At 40.2% G+C, this 23,396-nt stretch overlaps 1 protein-coding gene across 1 annotated transcript in view; it reads right to left on the bottom strand.

Moving 5' to 3' along the window:
* The window catches only part of STK3 (serine/threonine kinase 3), a 134,080-nt gene that overhangs the window by 101,898 nt on the left and 8,786 nt on the right, over positions 1 to 23,396 (bottom strand). Inside the window, exons 4-6 of the mRNA XM_014965572.1 lie at positions 21,652 to 21,766; positions 2,342 to 2,506; positions 1,755 to 1,922 (exon numbers count right to left, since the gene is read on the bottom strand). Of these exons, the coding sequence (XP_014821058.1) occupies positions 1,755 to 1,922; positions 2,342 to 2,506; positions 21,652 to 21,766 (448 nt within the window). The remainder of the gene's footprint in view (positions 1 to 1,754; positions 1,923 to 2,341; positions 2,507 to 21,651; positions 21,767 to 23,396) is intronic.

Consider the following 23,396-nt stretch of genomic DNA (forward strand, 5'->3'; position numbering starts at 1 on the left):
AAAATTTGCCCAAGCTTTCATGCTTGCCTGTATCAATTCTATGTCATAACTAAAACAAAGTAGGAAAGCATCTACATATGTCCAAAAGTCCTGTGAAGCTGTATCATATGACAGTGGGAAAACTATTGCAACTTAAATCTGTGTATTTCTTGTTAACCACTGTAACAACTCACTAATAAAAATTAAGAAAAACTGCAGGTATCAAATATACAAAAGAGTACTAACAGCACACAAGCCCTTAAAAACCATAATGTAATTTATTAACAAGAACACATGTTCTATGTAATCCAGAATTGTTGTGTTAAATTACTTTGGCCTTTGATAGCATTCATTTGATTACAAGAATTAAGCAGATTCACAATCTCTCAAATTTAGTGACCTTTGATTTATAAGCAACTATTGTCAAGCATATAAAACCCCTTCTGATAATGTAGTCCTCACCTTTCAACACCTAGTACAAATAGGCTAATGTTAAAATGAAATTAGACGTAATTAAGACATTTTCTTTAAAAGTACAACCAAAAATCCTGGCATGATCAAATGTATTTAATCTGTAATCAATAGTTCTTCAAAATATTTTTAAATGTTATTTCACCTGAAATTAAATTCACATGAAAAACAAACTTCAGAGATACTTACTTCATTCTCAGCTCGCATCTGAGTATTTTCAGTTTGAACAGGAAAATTACTAAGCTTAATTTCCAAAAATTATGTCATGTTTCTAATTGCAAAACACTCACTAGCTGCACTGCACTCACCAAGCTGCACATAAAACTTCAGGAAACATCTCTGCTCCAAAGCACACAAAAACAAAAATCAAGGATCCAACAGCACTAAATGCACTTGAATTCATACCTGCGTCACCTTACAGTAATAATATATGAAAAGTAGCTTCTCTTTCAACAGAGGTGGCTTCCTTATATTAAGATTCTGATATAACGGGCACCAGAAAAAGAAAATTGAATAAAATAATCCAGTATGCATGCCATTTTTGCAGCAAAGCACAAAGATGAAAAAAATCTGCTTTTACCAATATAAAATGCCTTGTTAATATCAAATGGTTTTATATATAAACAATTCAATAAGGGAGTATTTATTGATGCTTGGTGCAATCAGTGTAACTATTCCATAGCTCATTTCAGAAAAATGAACGCATGACTAACAGTAGCAACAGTTGTTCCTAGATACTGTTCCCCATAAACATCTCCAAGGAATTTCTTCGTAACTGCTACTAGTCATAAAGTAATTAATTCAATTTACATTTTATCTAGCAAAAAGTAAATTAATCCAGTAACAGACTTTAAGAGTTAGTAATAAATAAAAACTATCAGAGGTTACTAATATTAGCAGCGCTCACATAGGACAATTCTGAATCCTTCTTCAGGTCATCCTTACTTCAAAACTCCCTTTCAAAGGAAGACGACCTCTCAGTTATGGAGCTCTCCAAGTGCAGGTGCAATACAAATAGGCTCTATATGTTGCCTTCAAGTCAGTTAAGCACTTATTGCTTTAGTTGTCTCTCAAGCAGAGATAAAAAGCATTCTGAAACCTTAGAGTCATGCTAAAACACGGGCAAACTGCAGTAAATAGGAAGCAAACAGCAAGTAAAAATCCTTAGTCTTAAAATCTTTGTCCATAAATGTACAGTTTTATGATTCCAGTATATAGGGGGTTTTCAGGTTTTGGTTTGTTGGGGTTTTTTTATTATTATTTTTTAATACAAGCAGCAAGACAACACCACCACACACTCTTACCCTCATTGGATGAATATCAGCATAGGGAGGCTTTCCTTCAGCCATTTCTATTGAAGTGATACCAAGGGACCAGATGTCTGCCACGCAGTTATAGCCAATCTCTTGTATTACTTCAGGAGCCATCCAAAACGGAGTTCCTATAACAGTATTACGTTTTGCCATTGTATCCTGTAATTATATTATTTATACAATTAAAACAGATACACTTGTTTTCAGTTTCTTTTGATATGAATTCTGTATTTAAAAGTTAAATTAGCCACCCAAAGGTCAAATGGTAGCAACTTCCAAACAGATTCAGCCCATGAGCCCACAGAGGCCAAACCGGTGACAATGATCATAAACCTCAAACAAGTTTAAGCAGGATCATCAGGCACTTGAAGTGCACTGGGTTACAAAAATAAATAACTAAAAACTGAACAGCCTTGCAATACATTAAATGCTCATCATGATAAAGAATGTTCACTCTACCACTACCACTATAGTCACTCCTTAGGCACAAAATTCAAGGCAGAAAGAAAAGACAAAAATAAAATAACATAATTAGGAGCACTACAGCATTTTTAAATGACCTTTCCACAGGTACTTACTGTTAACTGGCCAGCCACACCAAAATCAGCTAATTTTGCATGTCCCTCGGTGTTAAGAAGGATATTTCCAGCCTTTATATCTCTATGTATTTTTCTCATAAAGTGCAAGTATTCAAGACCTTTAAGAGTAGATTTCAGAATAGTTGCAATTTCATCTTCCGTTAGCTGAAAGAAAAGAAAACCACTTTAATGTATACACATAGAATCTATATATTTTAACTATTTAAAACGTGATCATTTAATAATGAATATTATAAATAATAAAGACAATGCATATTAATATATTTTATTTTAACACAGGAATATGGCCAATAGCATCACAATTCAAAACTCTGATCTATTAACTTGATCTATATAGCTTGATTCTTACATGTCTAGAGTCCAGTTAGAGCAAATGAGCTCCAAAACTAGAAAAGGGACTGACTGAGCAGATCACATGGCAGAATGTGCAATATTCTCTTGCCTGTCAATCAAAAATTGCTACTCTCTAGATGTTGACATCCTTCATAAAGACTGCTGCACAGTTTCTATAATACACAACTAATACATTTATCACTATGATCATACTTATTAATTGTCAAGTTATGCATTACCTTTGTCAAAACAAAGGTAACTGTGGTCACCACTGGACTAAGTAGCACATACCGGAATACATCACTGGAAAAAGAGATAGCCCTTTCTCTACTGTGGAAGGCTACAGCTATTCCTCAAACATCTGTGCCCGTTAAGTTCTTCATGCCCAAACTAAAACAGTCCTACGTTCAGAAAGAGATAAAAGGAATGCCATGTTTTCTTTATTTTGCAAATTCCTACATATGAAACGCTTCATCTAGAATTAATAGTATCAAACTTTTGTCCACCAGCTATTCCTTCCTAATTGCACTACTATTAGTTTCTCATTGCCAGCAAAATTTACAAATTAGAGAGAATGAATTAAGAGCTGCTTTTTTTAAAAATATCTACCAAAAATGTTAACTTTGCTGTCTATGCAAATATTTCCTGTTAGTTCTTAAGACTAAGTGTAGATAATCCACATGAACTACACTATAGTGGTGTTGGGGGATATGGTGTAGGGAGAACTTTGCAGAGTAGGGTAAATGGTTAGACTCGATGATCCCAAGGGTCTCTTCCAACCTAGATGATTCTATGTTACTATCATACTATAAAGTTGTACAATTGAACTAGCAGAAATCTTAACATAGTTGGCCCTGAATATATTTTATAAGACAAGCCACATTTTAGTAAGCACAACTACCACTATGTGAAGATAATGCAACATGTCAATCCATGGCTTTCAAAAGCAGTTGCAGCCTGTTAATATCTTCTGATCTCTTAAAAAATATACTCCATAATGTTTACCAGCACATAATACTATTTTCTACGGCCATGCTGAATTTTTAACATGTTTCTCTTATCTTCTTTAATAGCATTGCCTTCAGTTACTTCTGAGTTTAGAACTATAGAGTTCCTGAAGTCAACTATACATTTTGCACAGTTATGCCTTCATATCATGTTTGCTGCTCATTTTACAGTCAAGATGAACGGAAAGGTACTCTCAAATTAGTAAAGTAACTAAATACAAACTAAGAAACTACAGTTTAAAAAAAAAGATATTTTCATTTATCTGCTTCATAAACTACATGAACTACTAGTAAGTTATCAGCTAGCACAGCTGTTTTTCTTCATTGATTTAGATCAACATAAAAGGAACACATAAGCTCCTGAACAAGTGTTATCAGAGACGCAGTAAAAGTAAATATTTTGCAGGTACCAGACACCCCAAGAACACTTGTCAGATTTTGATCAACATTTATTCCAGAATAAAAGCAAAAAACACACACACAATTCATCCCATGTGATCCAATTTCTCAAGGGTATACAAAGAAACTATTCATGCAACTGAAATGCTGTTCGATTACAGTACATCAATGCTTTAATACAAGAACTAAACAAACGAACTTGACAAATTCTTAGAAATGCAAGAAACTACAAACTGAAGATGAATACCCTAATTTGGCTGCAACACCAGGTTGCATTTTTCCCTTCTCTATTTTTCCAATCACATACAGAAATTAAATTAAGCAACAGCAATTCCTTCCAGTTTCAGTTTTGAAAGTATTGGTACACATCCACACTTCCCTCCAAAAAAAACCGCCACCAGAAGCCCACAAGAAACAAAAAATGCACTCATAATCACTCAAAGCCAACGGAATGACTCAACAGAAAGGAAAAAATGATTAGTCAGCAAGATTATCTGCACTTGAGTTGCTCATAACCAGTTTTAATTATTTAACAAACAGAACCACTTCCCTATTCCAGCTTCTATCCAGTCTCATAAAACCTGGGCGTGGAGCCCAAGGGCGCAGTTACGCACGCATTTATTTGAACAGCAGTGCCAAGCTCCAGTCCCTCCTTGCAGTGGAGCTACAGCAGTAATTCCCACTGTGTGCCAGCCCTTCCACTCCACAACTGTAACTGACCCTAGTTAAAAATAAACCTGTCCGCCAAATTATTCATCCAACAATTCAGTTCCCCCGATTCAATTCATGGCACATTCAACAGGGACGTAGCAGAGCAGGAGCTGCTCAAACTGGCATTGCTTTCCTAATAAGTACATGTGTCGCTATGCCCAGAGTCCTGGTGACTTTTTATAAACCTTTCCCTATGCAAGGAGAGGATGAAATTGATGGTGGCGTTAGCTCCACGCTCCATAGCAAGCGCCGCCCCTGCTGCACATTGCGCATTCCTTGCCTGCCATTTATCTCTGGGATCTTTCAGTGCTTCTATTCAGTGGCACGCTGCTCAAAGTCTTTATTTGTGCTACCTCTTTATGGCGACTACTATGCTGCTTCAACAGATTGTATGCCAGGGGAACCGAAAACCCTGTTAGACACAGCTCAAACAAGACAGCTCTCCTGGCATCGCACCAAGGGAGTGAAACCACCTACCTGCTCTGGAGTCAAGGAAGAAGGGACTTTCAATCAACTGTAAGATAAACTAAACTATGGTAAGAAGAACATCTGGAGAAAGAGACAACTCTCATTATATAAGAGATATATATTTTGTGATGAACATATGGAGATATAATTTTGTGGTGAAATACACTAGAACTGCTATTATCTGAAGACTCATACTACAGGCAATTTAAGCTCTGGCTATTAAAAAATACTCTATCATTAATTTTTTGTGATATGCTGGGTGTAATGCTTTCTGCCACAGCTTTGCCAAATCCACCCCTCTTCCGAAACAGTACAACACCCTGGATCTCCAAGGACTTCTGTGCAGTTAATCCTGAACATGCATGAAGAAATGATCCCAAGCACTGACAAATGTTTAGTGCGATAGGCATACAACTTACTGCCTGCTTTCATCCAGAAACAATTATTAAGAGAAACTGTGCTTAGAAGGCTCTGCAGAGAAGGTCCCTCATAACATGATGTGTTCCTAAAGAGGTAAATCCCTAGCTTTATTTCTTCAAAAATTAGTGGTTAAACGACATGGAGATCTGTGGATCTACTCTAGATAGAGAAGTGTTTTTGCAGCTGCATGGCAAAACCCAGCTCTCAAAGGCAAGGGTAACAGAACACCTGTACCAAAGGGCTCACAACCTAAAGACTGAGAATCCAGCAAACGAGAATGAGTTTGAGAGTACTACAGCCTGATACACCATCTGGGGACCATCTGTAAAGGAAAGCTCTAGCATGACTACGTGTCTCAAAAGTAAGAAGTATTTAAGTAACATGAAAACACATACAGTGGTCAGAAAAGCCCACAGAAGTGAACATCACCTATAAGAAGTAAGCAGAGAGCATGAGTCGTGTTTTATCAGGAACATCAGTAACAGGAAAGTACAGGGAAAAGGGGGAACAGGTTTACTCTGCTCTAAATGTTCTGAGACACATCAACCCAAGTTACAGATGTCCCAAGTGCATCCACTTGTGCTTCATAAAGTGTGTGTGTATATATATATATATATATACACACACACACGTATACAATCATCATCTATCTAATGTGATGCAGTCACTGAAGTAATTCCTGCTTACGTTATTGCTAAACATGGCCAACAATACAGACTGTTCAGCTTTAATATAATATTTAGAAGGACGCAATGAATTTCCAGCCTTACTCAAGAAAGTACCATCACCTTCCCTGTGCAAAATTACCTTTTCAGAAAAGAATGTACTGCCATATTGAATGTGCTATCACAACAAAAAGATTTTTTTAAAAAATCTTTTAAAATTATTCACGTCACTATTTTTGTGCAATTTAAACTTTTTGCAGAACATACAGCACTTATGCATACCACTGAAAATACTTACAGAAATTCAAAGAGCTTCAAAAAAATTCTTCTAAAACCAGGAATGTTATTTAACTACCGCAGTATGACAGCTGAGCCCTACATACACCATTTCTTCCCTTACTGGACTTATAAAGCATTGTACAAAAAACTCCAGTTATGTTGTTTCTGCAGACCAAAACTGTCTATTGTAGATGTTTTTACACAACATGAATGATATTTAAGTATTTTGTATGCTGCAAAGGCGGTTGATGGTATCCTGGGCTGCTTTAGACAGTGTTGCCAACAGGTGGAGGGAGGTGGTCCCTCCCCTCTGCTCAGCATTGGTGAGGCCACACCTGGAGTACTGGGTCCACTTCTGGGCTCCCCAGAACAAGAGAGACATGGACATACTGGAGACAGTCCAGCAAAGGGCTATAAAGATAATTAAGGGACTGGAGCATCTCCCACATGAAGAAAGGGCAACAGAGCTGGGACCATTCAGCCTGGAGAAGAGAAAGCTCGAGGGGGACCTCATCGATTTGTACAAATACCTGAAGAGAAGGTGCAAAGAGGTCAGAGCCAGGCTTTTCTCAGTGGTGCCCAGTGACAGGACCAGAGGCAATGGGCACACACTAAAACACAGGAGGTTCCCTCTGAACATTGGGAAACACTTTTTTTGCTGTGAGGATGACCAAGCACTAGAATAAGTTGCCAAGGAAGGTTGTGGTATCTCCCTCCTTGGAGACATTCAAAAGCCATACAGACATAGTACTGAGCAAGCACCTCTAGGTGGCCCTGCCTGAAAAGGATGGCTGATCTCTAGAGGTCCTTTCCAACCAATACAGAGTCATTCTATGACTCCGTATTAGTAACATTTACAACTAAATTATTCCATAGAGCAGGACTAGATGCATTTATGCCAATTTGAATAAATCAGAGGTGCTTGGTTTGTTTGTTTGACTGCTCTACATTTAAAGCTTGCATATCACCCCAAAATATTTAGCTACTAAGGAATATCCAGCCAGTTAGATGACTGACTGAACAAAGGTAAGCATGTAGAACCATAGAATCTCTGTGGTTGGAAAAGACCTTTAAGATCATCAAGTCCAACTGTTAACCTTGCACTGCCAAGCCCACTACTAAACCACGTCCCTCAGCACATGAGGGCTGAGGGACATTCACTTCTCGACATCTACATGTCTTTTAAACACCTCCAGGGATGGTGACCCCACTACTTCCCTGGGCAGCCTGTTCCAATGCTTGCCAACCTTTTCAGTGAAGAGATTTTCCCTAATATCCAATCTAACCATCTCCCAGCACAACTTGAGGCCACTTCCTTTTGTCCTATCTCTTGTTACTTAAGAGTCATAGAATAGTTTGGTTTGGAAAGGACATTTAAAGGTCATCTAGACCAAGCCTCCAGCAACGAGCAGGGACATCTTCAACTAGATCAGGTTGCTCAGAGCCCTGTCCAACCTGACATTGGACATTTCCAGGGATGTCACATTTACCGCCTCTCTGGGCGACCTGTGCCAGTGCTTCACCACCTTCATTGTAAAAGATTCCATCCTTTTATCTAGTCTAAATCCACCTTCAAGTTTAAAACCATTACCTGTTTTTGAATTGCAACAGGCCAAGATAAAAAGGGTGTCCCCATCTTTCCTGGGGGGCCTGTTAAGTACTAAAAGGCTGTAATAAAGTCTCCCCAGAGCCTCTCTTCTCCAGGCTGAAGAACTCCAACTCTCTCAGCCTGTCCTCATAGGAGAGATTTTCCATCCCTCTGATCATTCTTGTGGCCCTCATCTGAACCCACTCCAACAGGTCCACGTCTTTCCTGTTCTGCAGGCTCTACTTGGGAAAAGTGCATTCCTAAGGAGGCAAATCCCTAGCTTTAGCTCTTGAAAAAATTAGTGGTTGACGTTCCTGCTGACTGGAAGCTAGCCAACGTCAGTCTAATTTACAAGGAGATGAGGGAAGACCCAGAAAACTACAGACCGTTTAGTCTAACCTCGGTTCCTGGAAAAAAATATGGAGAAGATTATACTGGATATTACTGAAATATACTTAAAGAACAATGCAATCATCAGGCACAGTCAACATGGGTTTACAAACAAAGTCTTGTTTAAACTAAATGGATGTCCTTCTATTGATAAGGTCACCCACCTAGCAGAAGTAGTCTTTTTGGGTTTTAATAAGGCTTTTGATACTGTCCCTCACAGCATCCTTCTACACAAGTTGTCCAGCTGTGGGATGAGTGGGCTGACGTTATGCTAGCTGAAGGCCAGAGTTCAAAGGGTTGTCGTGAATGGGGCCACCTTGACCACTGTGTGCAGTTTTGGGCTTTGCAATTGAAGAAGGATGTGAGGGTCCTCGAATGCTTTCAGAGGAGGGCAACCAAACCGGAGAAAGGGCTAGAAGGAATGATCTATGAAGAACAGCTAAGGACTTTGAGCTTGTCTAGTTCCAAGAAAAGGAGGCACATTCCTGAAGACACATTACCTAAAATGCATCAATGGCTTATGTCTTCATATATACACGATATAAAAAAAAATGGTTTGTTGGGAAATATATATTTATTTTCAACACAACAAGGCACAACATACAGCTCTTCTTTACATCATATGGAGACTAGATGGTACATAAACTAACATAAGCCTGATGCAATTTGAGGGGACAGATCAGGCAGATTCACTTCTCGAGCCTAGCAATTGCTGGAAGCAATAAGGGACCAAAGTATTTAAGAACACGTCTAAAGTTTCTCCAATTATTCATTTATTAACAAAATCTTACAAAACCACAGGTAAACTCTTAAAATCCACATCAAAATAGTTCCTAATTACACCTCCTCCCTCCTTTACCATAAATCGTAGGCTCTCCTCATAAGAATGGTTAAAAGTCACTATAGAGGTAGCATAATGCCTGTGTCCCAGCAAAAGGAAACAAAGGAAACAGCTAAGGACAGAATCAGACCATAATACACCTTGTCATTGCACACAACCTGCCAGTCACCTAATATCCAGCACTCTCGAGTTCCAACAGTAGTTTGATGCTAACATACAAGCATTAACACACAGTATAACTACCATAACTACCACACAGTACAATTGAAAGAAAAACTATTTGATATTTTAATATGAGGCATTTAGCCAGTTCTCAATCCACCTCACTGTGCACTCACCTGAGGCCCACTTCCTAAGCTTACCTATGAGGATGTTATGGGACAGTGTCAAAAGCCTTGCTAAAGTCAAGGTAGACAACATCCACTGCTCTCCACCCACACAGCCAGTTATGCCTTCATAGAAGACTATCAGATTGGTCAAGCATGATTTCCTGTTGGTAAATACATGTTGACCATTCCTGATAACCTTCTTTTCCTTTGCTTAGAGGTGACACACAGGATGAACCATTCTGTCACCTTTCCAGAGACTGAGGCAAGGCTGACTGGCCTGTAGTTTCCTGGGTCCTCCTACTTGCCTGTTTTGAAGAGTGGCATGACATTAGCTTTCCTCCAGTCCTCAGGGACCTCTCCTGTTCTCCGTGACCTTTCAGAAACAATGGCTTCACAATAACATCTGCCAGCACCCTCAGCACTCGTGAGTGCATCCCATCAGGGCCCACAGATTTGCAGTTGTCAAGTCTGCCTAGATGATCTCTAATCCAATCCTCCTCAATCGAGGGGCAGTCTTCCTTTCTCCAGGCTCACTCTCCCACCTCCAGGGTCTGGGGTTCCTGAGGGCCAGACTTAGCAGTAAAGACTGAAGCAAAGGTGGCATTCAGTAACTCTGCCTTCCCTGCATCCTCCATCACCAGGGCACCCATCTCATTCAGTAGCAGACCCACATCTTTCCTAGCCTTATTTTATTACTGATGTATTTGAAGAAGCCCTTCTAATTGTCCTTGACACCCCTTGCCAGGTTTAATTCCAAGTGGGCCCTAGCCTGACTCATTGCATCCCTGCATACTCCGACAACGTTCTCGTATTCCTCCCGAATGTCCAGCCCCTTTCTCCTCATTCTGTAAACTTCGCTCTTCCATCTGAGTTTTTCCAGAAGCTCCTTGCTCATCCATGCAGGTTTCCTGCCCCCTTGCTCCTAGGGATGCACCAGCCTTGAGCCTGTGGTGCTTAAATATTAACCAGCTCTCTTGCACCCCCTTTCCTTCTGGAGCCTTAGCCCACAGGATTCCTCCAAGCAGGTCTTTGAAGAAGCCAAAGTTAGTGCAGGGTTGCAATTCTTCTTTTTTCCTTTTTCTTCCACACAGGATCCCAAACTCCACCATCTCATGGTCACTGCAGCCAAGGCTACCCCCAGCCTTCACATCCCCAACTGGTTCTTCTTTGTTTGTCAGCACAAGGTCCAGCAGTTCACCTTGCCCCATTGATTCCTCCACCACCTGTGTCAAAAAGTTATCATCAATGCTCTGCAGGAACCTCCTGGACCTTGCATGCCTAGCTGCCTTTGCCTTTCCAACAAACATCAGGGTGGCTGAAGTCCCCCATGAAAACCAGGGCCTGTGATCATGAGGCTATTTCCAGCTGTCTGAAGACCTCACCAACCTCCTCTTCCTGATCCAGTGGTTTGTAGCAAACACCCACAACAGTGTCTCCCATATCAGCCTGCCCCTTAATTCTTATCCATAAGATCTCAACACGTTCTTCATCCACCCCTAGGCAGAGCTCAATACATTCCAGTTGCTCTCTCATATAGAGAGAGCAACTTCACCACCTTGCCCCACTGGCCTGTCTTTCCTAAAAAGTACACAGCCATATGTTACAGTCAATGTTGCTATCCTGGTCTGGATGTAAGGTTCTTATACCATACTATTCCTGATAAAGCCATATGGGTATTATATTTCCTGTTAAAACAGTTAATGTGTTTTATTCCGAGCTTTTATACACACAGCACCATTCTTCCATTAGCATAGTGTGCTCTATACCTCACACCTTAGTATTGTTTCACAGACATTAACTTCCTACTTCATTTCTGATTTTCAGTTGTGTCAAGATCCTCATTTAAAATCCTTTGGAACATTTATCTGCTCAGTATCTTTAGTTAGTTGTAATTCTGTATGCTGTGTCCCTTTGATGGGTTGGTGCTACCCCGTAAATATGAAGGGGCCATGAAGCAGCTTCAGTTCCTTCATCATATAAACCACATGCAAGCTATATATTAAAATTAATGTGAATGATAAAGGTGAACAACTTTACAGTGTACATAGAAACATTAACTGTGAAGCCAATCTTTAAAACTGAAGTTTGGAGCAAAGCACATCACAGAAAATTCAGGTGTTCCAAATCTATTAGGAGACCAGTTAATCCACATATTTACATCTATGGATGCCACGCACAAGGGGGACTTAAGAGTGCATTTATACAATCTATCACACACTACCCAATCCATGCAGCTGTTGGGACAACTCATCTACAGGTTCTCCGCTCACAGTCAATCATTTTCCTTCCTGAGGGCCCCTCTGAAAGGGTCTGGGTCAGCTGAATTGCTTTAACTGCCTAAGTCCATTCCCAGCTGCTCTTTTTACACTAAGTAATACACGCACATTAAGCCTGATGCTTCCAGGAAGTATCAGATCACTGCATCTAAACAGTCTGATTAGGTCAAGCACACTGGCTAAGTGCACTCTCATGGCAAATAAAGGCGCCATGGTATAATTGTTCTTCCACCAGAAGCTACGAAGCCTGAACATCATCGATCTTATCATAATCTCATACCTCTCCTATTCTTCATTTATGTGAAAACAAGACTGGACTAACAAAGAAGCTGAGATTCAGGAGAGATGAGTAAATGAGCAGGGGAGATGACTTTAAATATTACAGGTGGGATGCATAACATGAATTACGGTTTTTTTTACAGTGGGAGCTCTAGCCTGAAGTCAAGATTAGATACTGGTTCCCATTGTCTGCTACAAAATTCAGTGAGACTACATTCTCCTGATGCCACTTCCCTTGAGCTTCACTTTAAGAGCAATTACTTTTCAGACTCCTTTTTTTAAGCAGATCTGCATGCTCTGTGTAAAAACAGTGCTCTTCAAACAAAATCACAGCCTACGTCTTCGGTGAGATACCAAATCATAACATCTAAATTACTTATGATGATAAGGTTTTGTCTAAGACTTTCAGTAATTGTCTCGAACACCTATATTATAACCAATTGGAGACCTCAATATTACAATCATGGACAGAATAAGAACTCACTATTACGGAATTCCCAGTTTTACTTGAGTGTAACAATTTAGGCACAGGATCATACAAAGGAAGTAAACTGCCATTCTTCTTACTGAGCCCAAGTCATGCTGCATGTAAAGTCACATGGTAAATATCCCACAATAAACATAACAATGACCATTCACTGCACAGGTGACAATTAGTGTTGGTTTTTTTTCAGCTGTGTGTTTTTGACTACACAATCCCATAGCTTTTATGATGTTTCTTGAATACAATATGCAACAGCCCTCATCTTCTCTTCTCTGTAAGTTAGCATTTTTATACTGGATAATTCAAGATAGTGCTAACAAAATCAGAGTCTTCTACCTGTAGTTCAAAAATTAATATAGCCTAGCAGCAATATAAAATTATCTAAAACATCACATGGAAAACTATTTCAGGATACCTCAGGCACCTCCCATGGTCACACACTTAACATTAGCTAGCACTAATAAGCACACATAGGGAAACAAAGAACTGATTAGAATATGGAAGTCAGACTACTTAGCCCTTATTCTTCACTCCCAAGTTCCAGCTTGCTATGACATCTATGCCAGACAAGGGCAAAGCTTCAAGCAGCAGCAGATGCACCTGCAGATCACCATCTTCCAACAGGCCTGCTAACAGCAGCAAAGCTTAGTGTTTTTACAAACACAGGATCCTCAGAGGAATGAGGGCTACTGGAAAGAAACAGGATCTACCTGACAAAGGAGGCCAAGAGTACCTTTATTTGCTAAGCCACACAGAAGAGCTTTAAACTAGGTTCACTGGGGAACTGATACCAAAGCCTTCAGGTAAGCGTAGGAACAAAGAATGGAGAAGCACATATTGGACAGGGTTTCCAGGGGAGGTTCTCTCACTCTCTTTGAGAGAAAGCAGGATAGACAGGTACATCTGAAAGCCTGTGCACAGAAGTATACAGCCTGTGATGTGAACAGGAAGAACTGTGAGCCTGTGCACAGCTGCAGAGCTACGATGTCACTGGAAGTAGAGACGCAACAGACAGCTCACACAACTGGCATGCTGTCAGAGATGGACAAAGCTCCTCACAAGCAACAAGCAGGGTTGAGCTCTTCCCAAAAATGCAGCTCTGCTATGGAACACTTAAACTTGTTGGGAGTTTGTAAGTCAAAAAATCAGAAGGGTAGCCCAAAAGATGCATGCCATTATGGCATCTGCTACAAACCACACAATCAAAAAGGTGAACTAGGTGAAGTCATCAGCAGCACTGGAAGAAGCCTCTGATCACAGGCCACCAACCTGTACCTGTTGGGAGGGCAACTAGACCAGCCACTCATGAGTGGAAGAACATGCCAAGGGATGGCAGAGGCAGCCTTAGCAGCAACTATGAGATGCTGGAGTTTAAATTATGGAGGAAGGAACAAAAGCAAGTAGCAGAACCAGATTTCCAGATGGCAAACCTCAGCTGGTTAAAGGAACTAGTAGGCAGGATCCCAGGGCATGCTACCCTAGAGGGCAATGGAACCTTGAAGAGCTGGTTAAGCATCAAGGGCAACCTCTTTAAAGTATGAAAACAGTCATTCCTGACATGCAAGATAACAAACAAGTACAGCAGGAGGCCATCTTTAATGAACTAGGAACTCCTGACAGATCTAAAGTGCAAAAACTGAAGTGTATAAGAGACAGAAGCAGAAATAGAGTGCTAAAGCCACATAAAGAAGCATTGCCTGAATACTAAGGAGCAGAATTAGGAAGGCCAAGACTAGGGTGGGTTTGAAACTGGACAACAATACAGAGAATAGCAAGAAGATCTTGTACTGGTCTATATGTAGAAAAAAAGGAAGAAAATTAAAAAAAAAAACCAGACAGGAAAAACATTGGCCTGCTGCTAAATGGGGTGCTCAGTCTCTTGACAAATGATGTAGAAATCTCCTAAGCATCTTCTTTACATCAGTCCTTAGTAGGAACTTCTCTGGCTCTCAGTTGTCTCTGCCTAATAGAAAAGTGGAATGAGTTAGGAATTACTCCAGTTTGGACAAATACAAGCCCATGGGAGCAGATGAGATGCATCCAGAGGTGCCAAGGAGCTGGCTAATGCCAGTTCAAGGCTACATCTTATCAGCTTTAAAAAGCTACAGCAATCAGGGGATGTCCCTTATGACATCATCTTCAAAAAGGGCAAGAATAGTTCAAAAAATTACAGGCTGGCCAGGTTATCCTCAGTCCCTAGGATATTATGGAGCAAATCCTGACAGAAGCTAATTTCTAGACACACAAAGGGTAAAGTGGTGAATGGAAACAGTCAGCACAAGTTTACCAGAATGAAAATCATGCCAAATTAACCTGGCCACTGAGGATGAGGAGAGCGCTGAGGATTTCATTTAGTTTGACTTTACAAAGCCTGTTGGCTAAAAAGATTCCATCAGAGACTGTGAATCTGGGGAATCATAGAGAAGACGCAGAAGAACAACTGGCTGGACTGCTGGGCTCAGTGGTGGTTCATCATGTAACCAACACCCAGCTGTAAATGATATTCTTCAGAGGTTGATACTAGGGTGAATCCTCCAACATTTTCATCAACAACCTAGACACTGAGCTAGAACACACACCCATCATGTTTGTGGGTAACATTAAACAGGGGGGAGCTGTCAGTACACTAAAAGGCAGGGCCACCACTCAGATAACAAGACCTCAACGAGCTAGAGGAATCAGGTTGGCAACAAACTTGAAGTTCAACAAATGCAAAGTCCCACCTCTAGGACAGAAGAATACCATGCCATGAACAGCTGAGGATCAATGGGGCAGGTAGCATTGCTGCAGGAAAGGTTCTGGGGTGGTTCCAGTAGACAAGCTGAACATGAATCAGCAATATACTCTCACAACACAAAAGGCTCACCATACATTAGTCTTCATTAGGAAAGTACAGTCAGCAAGTCATGTCAAGTAAATATTCTCCTTTATTTAGCACTTTAGCAGATTTAGCCAGTTGTGGAATCTGGAAGACTGTGCCCAGCTTCAGGCTACTATAAAAGAAATGCTGATCAACTGGAGAGTCCAACAGTGGGGGCTAGAGCACATGATGCACCAAGTTGACAGAGCAAGGTTTGTCTTGTCTGAAGATGAATGGATGTGTCAATGTGATTTTCAAAAATCTAAATGGGGGACTTAAAAAAAATTCCTCAGAGGCAGACACTTCTCAGAGTGGCAGAGAAAAAGAAGAAAGGGCAACAGTCACAAGTTGTATCTAACTGAACTGCCTTTGTGACACAAAAAAAGTTCACAGGGCTGCAGAGAGAGACTGTTGAATCTCCCCCCTTTTCAGATTTTCAAAACTTGGTGGAACAAGGTCATGATCAACCTAGCTGGACTTCAAAATTCACCTTCCTTGGAACAGCAGATTCAACTAGATTACTTCCAGAGGTCCCTTCCAAAGTAAAATTATCGCTTATTTCAAAGCAGTGGCTCACTGTTCACCTCCTTCCTCACCACCTTTAAAATAAACGTTCAATTTCAACAAAGTAACCTTTCCTTTTACCTGCATTTTCCTACATTTCCTCCACTTCCTCACCACAATAATATACAGCAATAAATCCATCTCAACTTTAAACACAGATTCTTTTATTGTAAAATAAAATGTATATGGAAGAAGGATATGTTTTTCTGACCTTCATGAAAGTTGGCTTAATTCCTCAGATTGAGACAAATTTTACTGCCTGGATTAGAATTTTATATGCAGAGAGACTGACTCAAACTGGAAAGACATTAACAATTCAGATGGTATTTCTGGCTCTCCAATGCAAACAATAATGGGGTTCTTCGAGGGAAAAGAGTGTTGTGGGGAGACAATAAGGTTAAACTTCCCCCGTGAGTATAACAGGAATAAGACTTCGAGTGTTTTGCAATGCGAGGTGCATGTGGGGTACCCGATTAAACATTCATTTAAACACCTACCTCTGATTGGAACACATTAGTATAAATTTCTTTATATTCTGTGTTTACACGGTCATTTTATTGTTTCAGCAATTTAAAACTGGCATTACCGAAAATTAAATAGAAGAGGGGAAAAAAGTTGTTGACTTCAAACCACAAATGCAGCTTCTGCCATTCTCCAAAAATCGTCCCATATTTGCCTTCTGAAATTTGCGGGAAGGTGGTAAGGGAAAGGAGATCTACCGAATATGCAACTAGACAGACTGTACAGATCAGAAAAACACATGAAAATTCTATCCCCCCCGAACATATTATAGCCTCTCTCAGCTTTTAGCAGTGACCTGACAAGAGAAAGAGATCACTAGCAAATATAAACATTGTAAAACCCAGCAAATACAGAAATCAGAACCAAAGTAGTACTTTGTAAGCTTTCTTCCAAGAAGCACATTTTAAAAACAGAAAGTCAGTGTATTATATGATGCTATTGCAGAAGCTAGTATAGACTACCTTGGTTTGTAAGGCTAGACATGGAATAAGGCAACCAGGACATTTGGGATCAACTTCTTTTGTCTTCCTCAGCCTGGCTGCATAGAAAAGTATCTCAGTCTCTGAGCTGTAACACAGCTGACGAGCCCATTCATTCAACTCATCTCCCAGAAGGCTTACTGACACAACATGGTCAGCAGCAGATTCAGGATGGACTTGTCCACTGCCATAACTTCTGGCCACTGATATCAGTTAAGCAAGTTAGTCAGCACAGAAGGAATTTCAGTCTGATGCCGATATATACTATGATAGAGGCCTTAAGATAACCAGTTTACATACGCAAATCACATGTACTTTAGTGCAAAGGCCTACAAATTAAAACTATTTTAACTGTGAAATTACTGAGAAACAACTGCTTAAAACTGCAAAATAACATTCTTATGAGCAAAGTGCCTTTAGCGCAGGGAGGCTACAGCCACTTGCATTTGGTCCTCAAGAGACACAGGATTAGAATGACTCAGTTAATCATGATCAGTGGATGAGGAAGTGCACCCTAAATTATCAGCAGAGGCAGGGTTGCTGGTGTCTCAATACTCCCCAATATGTTAACAGCAGCCAACAGGACTTCAAATATGCTTCACATTCTAATTATCTCACTCTATTACAAGCTGCCACTGAAAAAGTCAGTCCCATTCCTTCATTTCCTTCCCTTTCCCCACTGCTCATTCTAATGTCTCTGTTGCATCAGATCAAGCCACTGTGCTGCCACAGTAAATCCTGAGTTAACCCATGTGGGGGAGGGAAGGATAGACTAGAGAGGAAGAAGTACCCCTATCAGATCATCAGGCTTAGCCAAGATCACTCTGCAGCCCCACAATCACTGCATCTGAGGCATGAAAGAGGCAGGAACAGATCAGCCAGGTTGGAGGATAACAGCAGAACTGCCCTTTCTGGCAGCAACCCACAGTTTGACTTTGTAAGATACAGGTACCTCCCAAAACAGCCTCTGAGAAAAGCAGACAAAACTAGATATACAGCTTTATTGCCTTGGACTGATGAACCACACCGCCGATGAGTTAACAGGCACCATAAGCTCACGCTAGTGCTGCTGATCTGCCTGGCACACTGCAAGACTCTGGGGTAGAATTCCAGCTTAACTTCAAAGTAGTCGCATGGGCCTCTTGGACAAGAACCTGATCCTGTCAAGCTGAAGGTCTCTCTATGTGAACAGGCTTCCAACAGTCACTAGAAGTTTCTTTAACTTTGAATTCTGCTTCCCTCATTCTTGGTGCATTAGAGCAAAGTCCGGTGTTGTTCACTTCCTAGAGAAACAACAAAACTTTTGAAATAGGGGAAACACAGATACAGAAAAAGAAGCTCAGTAAATGTTTAGTTTTGGAGATGAGAAACAAGGGCAAACATGTAGTAATGTTTCCTCTCCAAATATGAGGACCTTTAAGACCATTGAGTCCAAGTGACAATCCTAATGACCATCATATCAAAGCAAGGGTTCTTACTTCAACTCTGTCTTCCTCAGTTTGTTTTCCATATGCATATGGAGAAGCAGGAAATAAACTTTTCCTTGGCCCAGCCACAGTCTTCATTTGACAACTTAAGAAAATTACAGAACACATAACCCTGTGTGCCTGGGCCTATTCGATAAATATTCTGACAAAATAAGAATCAATTCCCTCCTTACTTCCAAGCGAGGACATTTCATTTTTCTCTTGTGAAAAGCACAGTGAAACCACTTCTTGTTTCCACTTAAAAAAAAAATTAAGGTCACCAACAGAATGCTCAAGTACTTTAAGCAGCCTCATTCCAGTAATACAGTCACAAGCTTTCCCACATACAGTAGTCTGGGTGATCAGGTCACTGCTACAAAAAGAGCAAGAGAATTTAAACAAATCCAAAGCCTCTGCCTAAATCTTCCAGAACTTCCAACACATAAATATGGCAAGCAAGAAAGGGAGGGGTTTGCTTTGCTTTTTTTGTTACATGCACCAGGACACCTCCCATTCTAAACCAGAATAAAAGTTCCATCTAGCCCAGTAGCCTGTCTGAACGTAAGCACGTGTTAAGTAAACAGCCATGGTGGTCTGCCTCACCTTCCTGGAGATCTGAAGCACCTGGATTTCCTGCTCCAACTATTAAATATTTGCATTCAGCCACAGTCATTTTTTTTCCCTGGTCTTATTCAATTGCCTTTTGAAAACAAACTCTTAGCATCTGTAAGATCTTCCATAACTATACAGCGGACCTTATCATGTGTGTAAAGAAAAAACTTTTTGCTTTGAATCTACTAACATAAGTGATCTCTTGTTCTGTAATGAACAGCAAGATACAGTCATATTTTACTTTCTCTGTGCTACTCATGGTTTTCAAACCCTTCCACCATGTCTCTCCCTTCAGGTAGCTCTGCTCAACACACAAGTATCCTAATTCATTCCGTATCTCCTTCTAGAGAAGCACTCTTTACTTCTGATCACCCTCGTCACTTTCCTTTAATTTCCACGGATCGGTTATGTCCTTGGTACTATTGTAGTCTTTGGCAACCACTTCACTTGTTCAATTATTTCTGGACATTAAGTAGAAGTCCTCATGAACCTGTATACAAAGACACTGCCTCTCCCACCAAGCCCAGTGTATCTCTTCACATTTACTTTGGTTTATTTTCTCAGTCAGACACTCAGTACCACAAAGCTTCTCAACTCTTTCCCTGTTTTTACTACCAGGAATATAACCTCTCTCATCAGTATTTCTATGTTCTTTCCCAAAGAGGATAGCACAAATCCATGTATTATTCCCAAAATGACCATTTATTCACATCCTCTTTTTAACATTTAAACCAACTACCCCTCTACGACAGAGCTCCCCATTTACTCCACTACAGGTGTATTTCCTGAAGCACCTCTGGTGTGCAAGTCTGTCCATAAACCTTTCAGTATGAAGCAGATCCAGACCAACTTTATACCAACCAGCATTATTTGTGTGCCCAACAACTCCACTGTAGAACTCTATCCACGCACTGCATGACTTGCCTTTACAAAAGCGAACTTTACCCTCATTATATGTACCATGTATTTATTGATTATTCTATTTCTTAGAATGTATGCTATTTAATCATATCAACTTTAACCATAAACAGCAGAAGAGTTAGTCTGTCTGATCATAGGTGTGCATTTGTTCTGAAACTCAAACATCTCCTTCGCTCAAATCTCTGGTATATCTATGTCAGTATCTTAAAATAGTTATAAGAGAAACTACATGATTTATTTAACATGAATACACACATACACACCTTTTTTTTATATAAAGATTCTAACATTTTCTATCAACGTACACACAAGTTTGCTTTCTATTTTACTAAAGCCTGGTTTAAATGGGATTTTTTCTTTCAATTCTAGACTAGCGTGCACCATTTCTTATTGGAGCTACTGACCATTGGATTATATACAACTGTAAGGACACCACTTCTAAAGGTCGCAGGAACTCCAGGAATCTCCCATTGGTTTTGGCTTTTCCTCAATCATCAGTTCAACACGACAGCAGCCCTGATGCAAGCCACCTTCTCCACAGGGGCTCCCTCTAGTCTGGACATCAACACCACTTCCATTTTCCATTACGTGCTATTTTCGAAGCCTAAACATTGCTTTTCTCTACCTCTCTTTCCCTCTGCTCCCAGGTATGGTGAAAGGAACATTCCAGGGCACATTTACAAAATGTAAAGAGTTGGCAAGGAGAGGGCTGTGTCACAGTACTTATTGGTAAACGGAATACCTTATGTTACAACCCACTACCAGAGATAATGGACTCAAATGAACTAAGGATTATTTGACATCTACAACAAAACATTTTTTCAGAGAAGCTCTTTCTTAAGAGGAGCTAACAAAGTCCGTTTCCTACAGGTTTGCACCCTCTCCAATACTACTGCTGTTAAAAGCCCTTTAGAACTCTTCCATACAACCCTCAGTCTGGTTCCCTCTCACATTTCTTAGCTGGCATCCCTTTCCCTTCTCATTCTTTGAGTAATGCCAATTTGTCTTGCTCCCACTCACTAATTAGGCAGCATGAGTATTCTATGCCTTTTTCCAAACCAGGCACATACTAAGTGGCCTGCTGACAAGACTGTGAGGTGGAAGGGGTAGGAGAAAGAAGCTGCACACAGTGTTGTCTTGTACAAAGCAGTAATTTTCAAGAAACTTACAGGATGCCCATATTTCAAAATGCATTTGCTTCTGCTGATGACTCCAAAGGAATGGACAAACAGATAAAACAACCGCATGAGCTTGTTTCCTGAGAAACCAAGGCATAGATATGCCCCCTGCCATCAGCCAAAATCTTGTCTCGTAACTCTGATTTTCATGATGGCTTCTAGTCTAAATTCACAGTTGAAATTTAGTAAATGTTATACATTTTTTTGAAACAACTCACCGTTTTATTACGAAGTCTAATTATGTCTGAAACAGAGCCAGCTCCACAATATTCCATAACAATCCATAGATCTGTGTTCTTAAAATAGCTGCCATAGTACTTGACAACATAGGGACTAGATAGAAAAAAAGTTAGACAAATAGATTAATTCTTAGCAGTGGAAAAAAAACCCAAACATCATTACAAATGTTGTTAAAAATTACGGTTTGACACACACTAGCATAGCTAAAGAGCAAGTGTAATCAAATGCATTTTACAACTGTGATTAGCTTAACCAATGCCTTGTTAGAGTAAATTCTGAGTGCTCAATAAAATTATAAAGGCAATAGTACATATATCACAAGCTTCCAGTAATCTTCAAATACAGACATGGATTTTCCCAAACATTAGTCTTCTGATAAGATGTGGATGCCCATTTCCTGGAAACATTCAAGGCCAGGCTGGATGAGGCTTAGAGCAACCTGGTCTAGTGGTTGGGAGGTGTCCCGGCCCATGGCAGGGGGGCTGGAACTAAATGATCTTTAAGGTCCCTTCCAGCCCAAATCATTCTATGATTTTATGATATAAAGCTTTGGGCTTCCCTCCTCTAAGGTCTAAATTTTTTAACACTCCTCACAGTGTCATTGATGTTTCTCTTTTTCAAAATACTGCCTTGTTTTCTTCTCTCCTGACCAAAAAAAACACGGAAACTGACCCATATTTTCCTGGTTTTACAAGCATGAACTTATATCAAGTACAGATCAAGACTTTCATATTAAACAGAATCTAGTGCTGGCTTGAACAAGACTTCTGGATTTGCAAATGTATTTTCATATTGAAGTGTCTCACAAGAGGAGACAGTACTATCATAAACAGAACATATTGCTTTGCTACTCATCAGTTTGTCACTTGACATAATGCTTCCTCAGAGGCACTTGCAAAAGAAAGGCAGAAACAGATATGGTAAACCTAACAAGGATCTTCCTTCAGAAAAGTTTTTAGATGGTGTGTTTATGGAAGTAAAAGGTTGGAGAGTTTCTTTAGCAGGAACTTGAGCACAGGGGGTTACAGTTATATTGCCATCCATCTCCCACAGAATCAGAAAATAAGACCTGGAGATCTCAGGCAGGGGCTGCTGGTCAGAATACCTGCACCGTGGGATGGAATCAAAGACTACTTTGTTTGGGAGCAAGGAACTCTATTTTAGGATCAGCATGTTTGGCAGCAACATTTTTTTGTTAGAAAACTGATGTAAGAAAAAGAGAGGGCCTATGGTTGCCTCCTGCAACATGTTGCTATCTTTTAAAAAGACTAGTCAAAACTATCAGCAAACCACTTGACTAAAGAGCAACTGTTATTACTACAGGAACTTGCCTTTACAGAACACAAGGTGGGTCAACTCCCTCCTAACTAGTCAAAATGTCTAACAAACAAGTATGACATACTGATCCTGCCCCTTAGAAATTCCTGAGGTGAGAAAGGTTACCATTACCTCCCAGGAAAACCCACTGATTTCCATTACCATCTCTTGCCAGATTTACATTATGCTAGTACTGCCAGAACAATTTGCGTGTATTACTACAAGCCAGGACACGATAATCTTTTCAAAACATTAAGTGCAGTAGAATCTCAAAACGCTGTTCACATTTGCTTAAAGCCCTTTCCGTATCAACTGCTTGTCTTAGAATCTGTATTTCTCCCCTTAAAAGAGCTTCAGTACATATAGTGTAGCTAGTTCTAGAAACAGGCATCAAGAAGAAAGAACG

This window comes from Calidris pugnax, unplaced genomic scaffold, assembly GCF_001431845.1.
Source record: "Calidris pugnax isolate Ruff unplaced genomic scaffold, ASM143184v1 scaffold41, whole genome shotgun sequence".
NCBI lineage: Eukaryota > Metazoa > Chordata > Aves > Charadriiformes > Scolopacidae > Calidris > Calidris pugnax.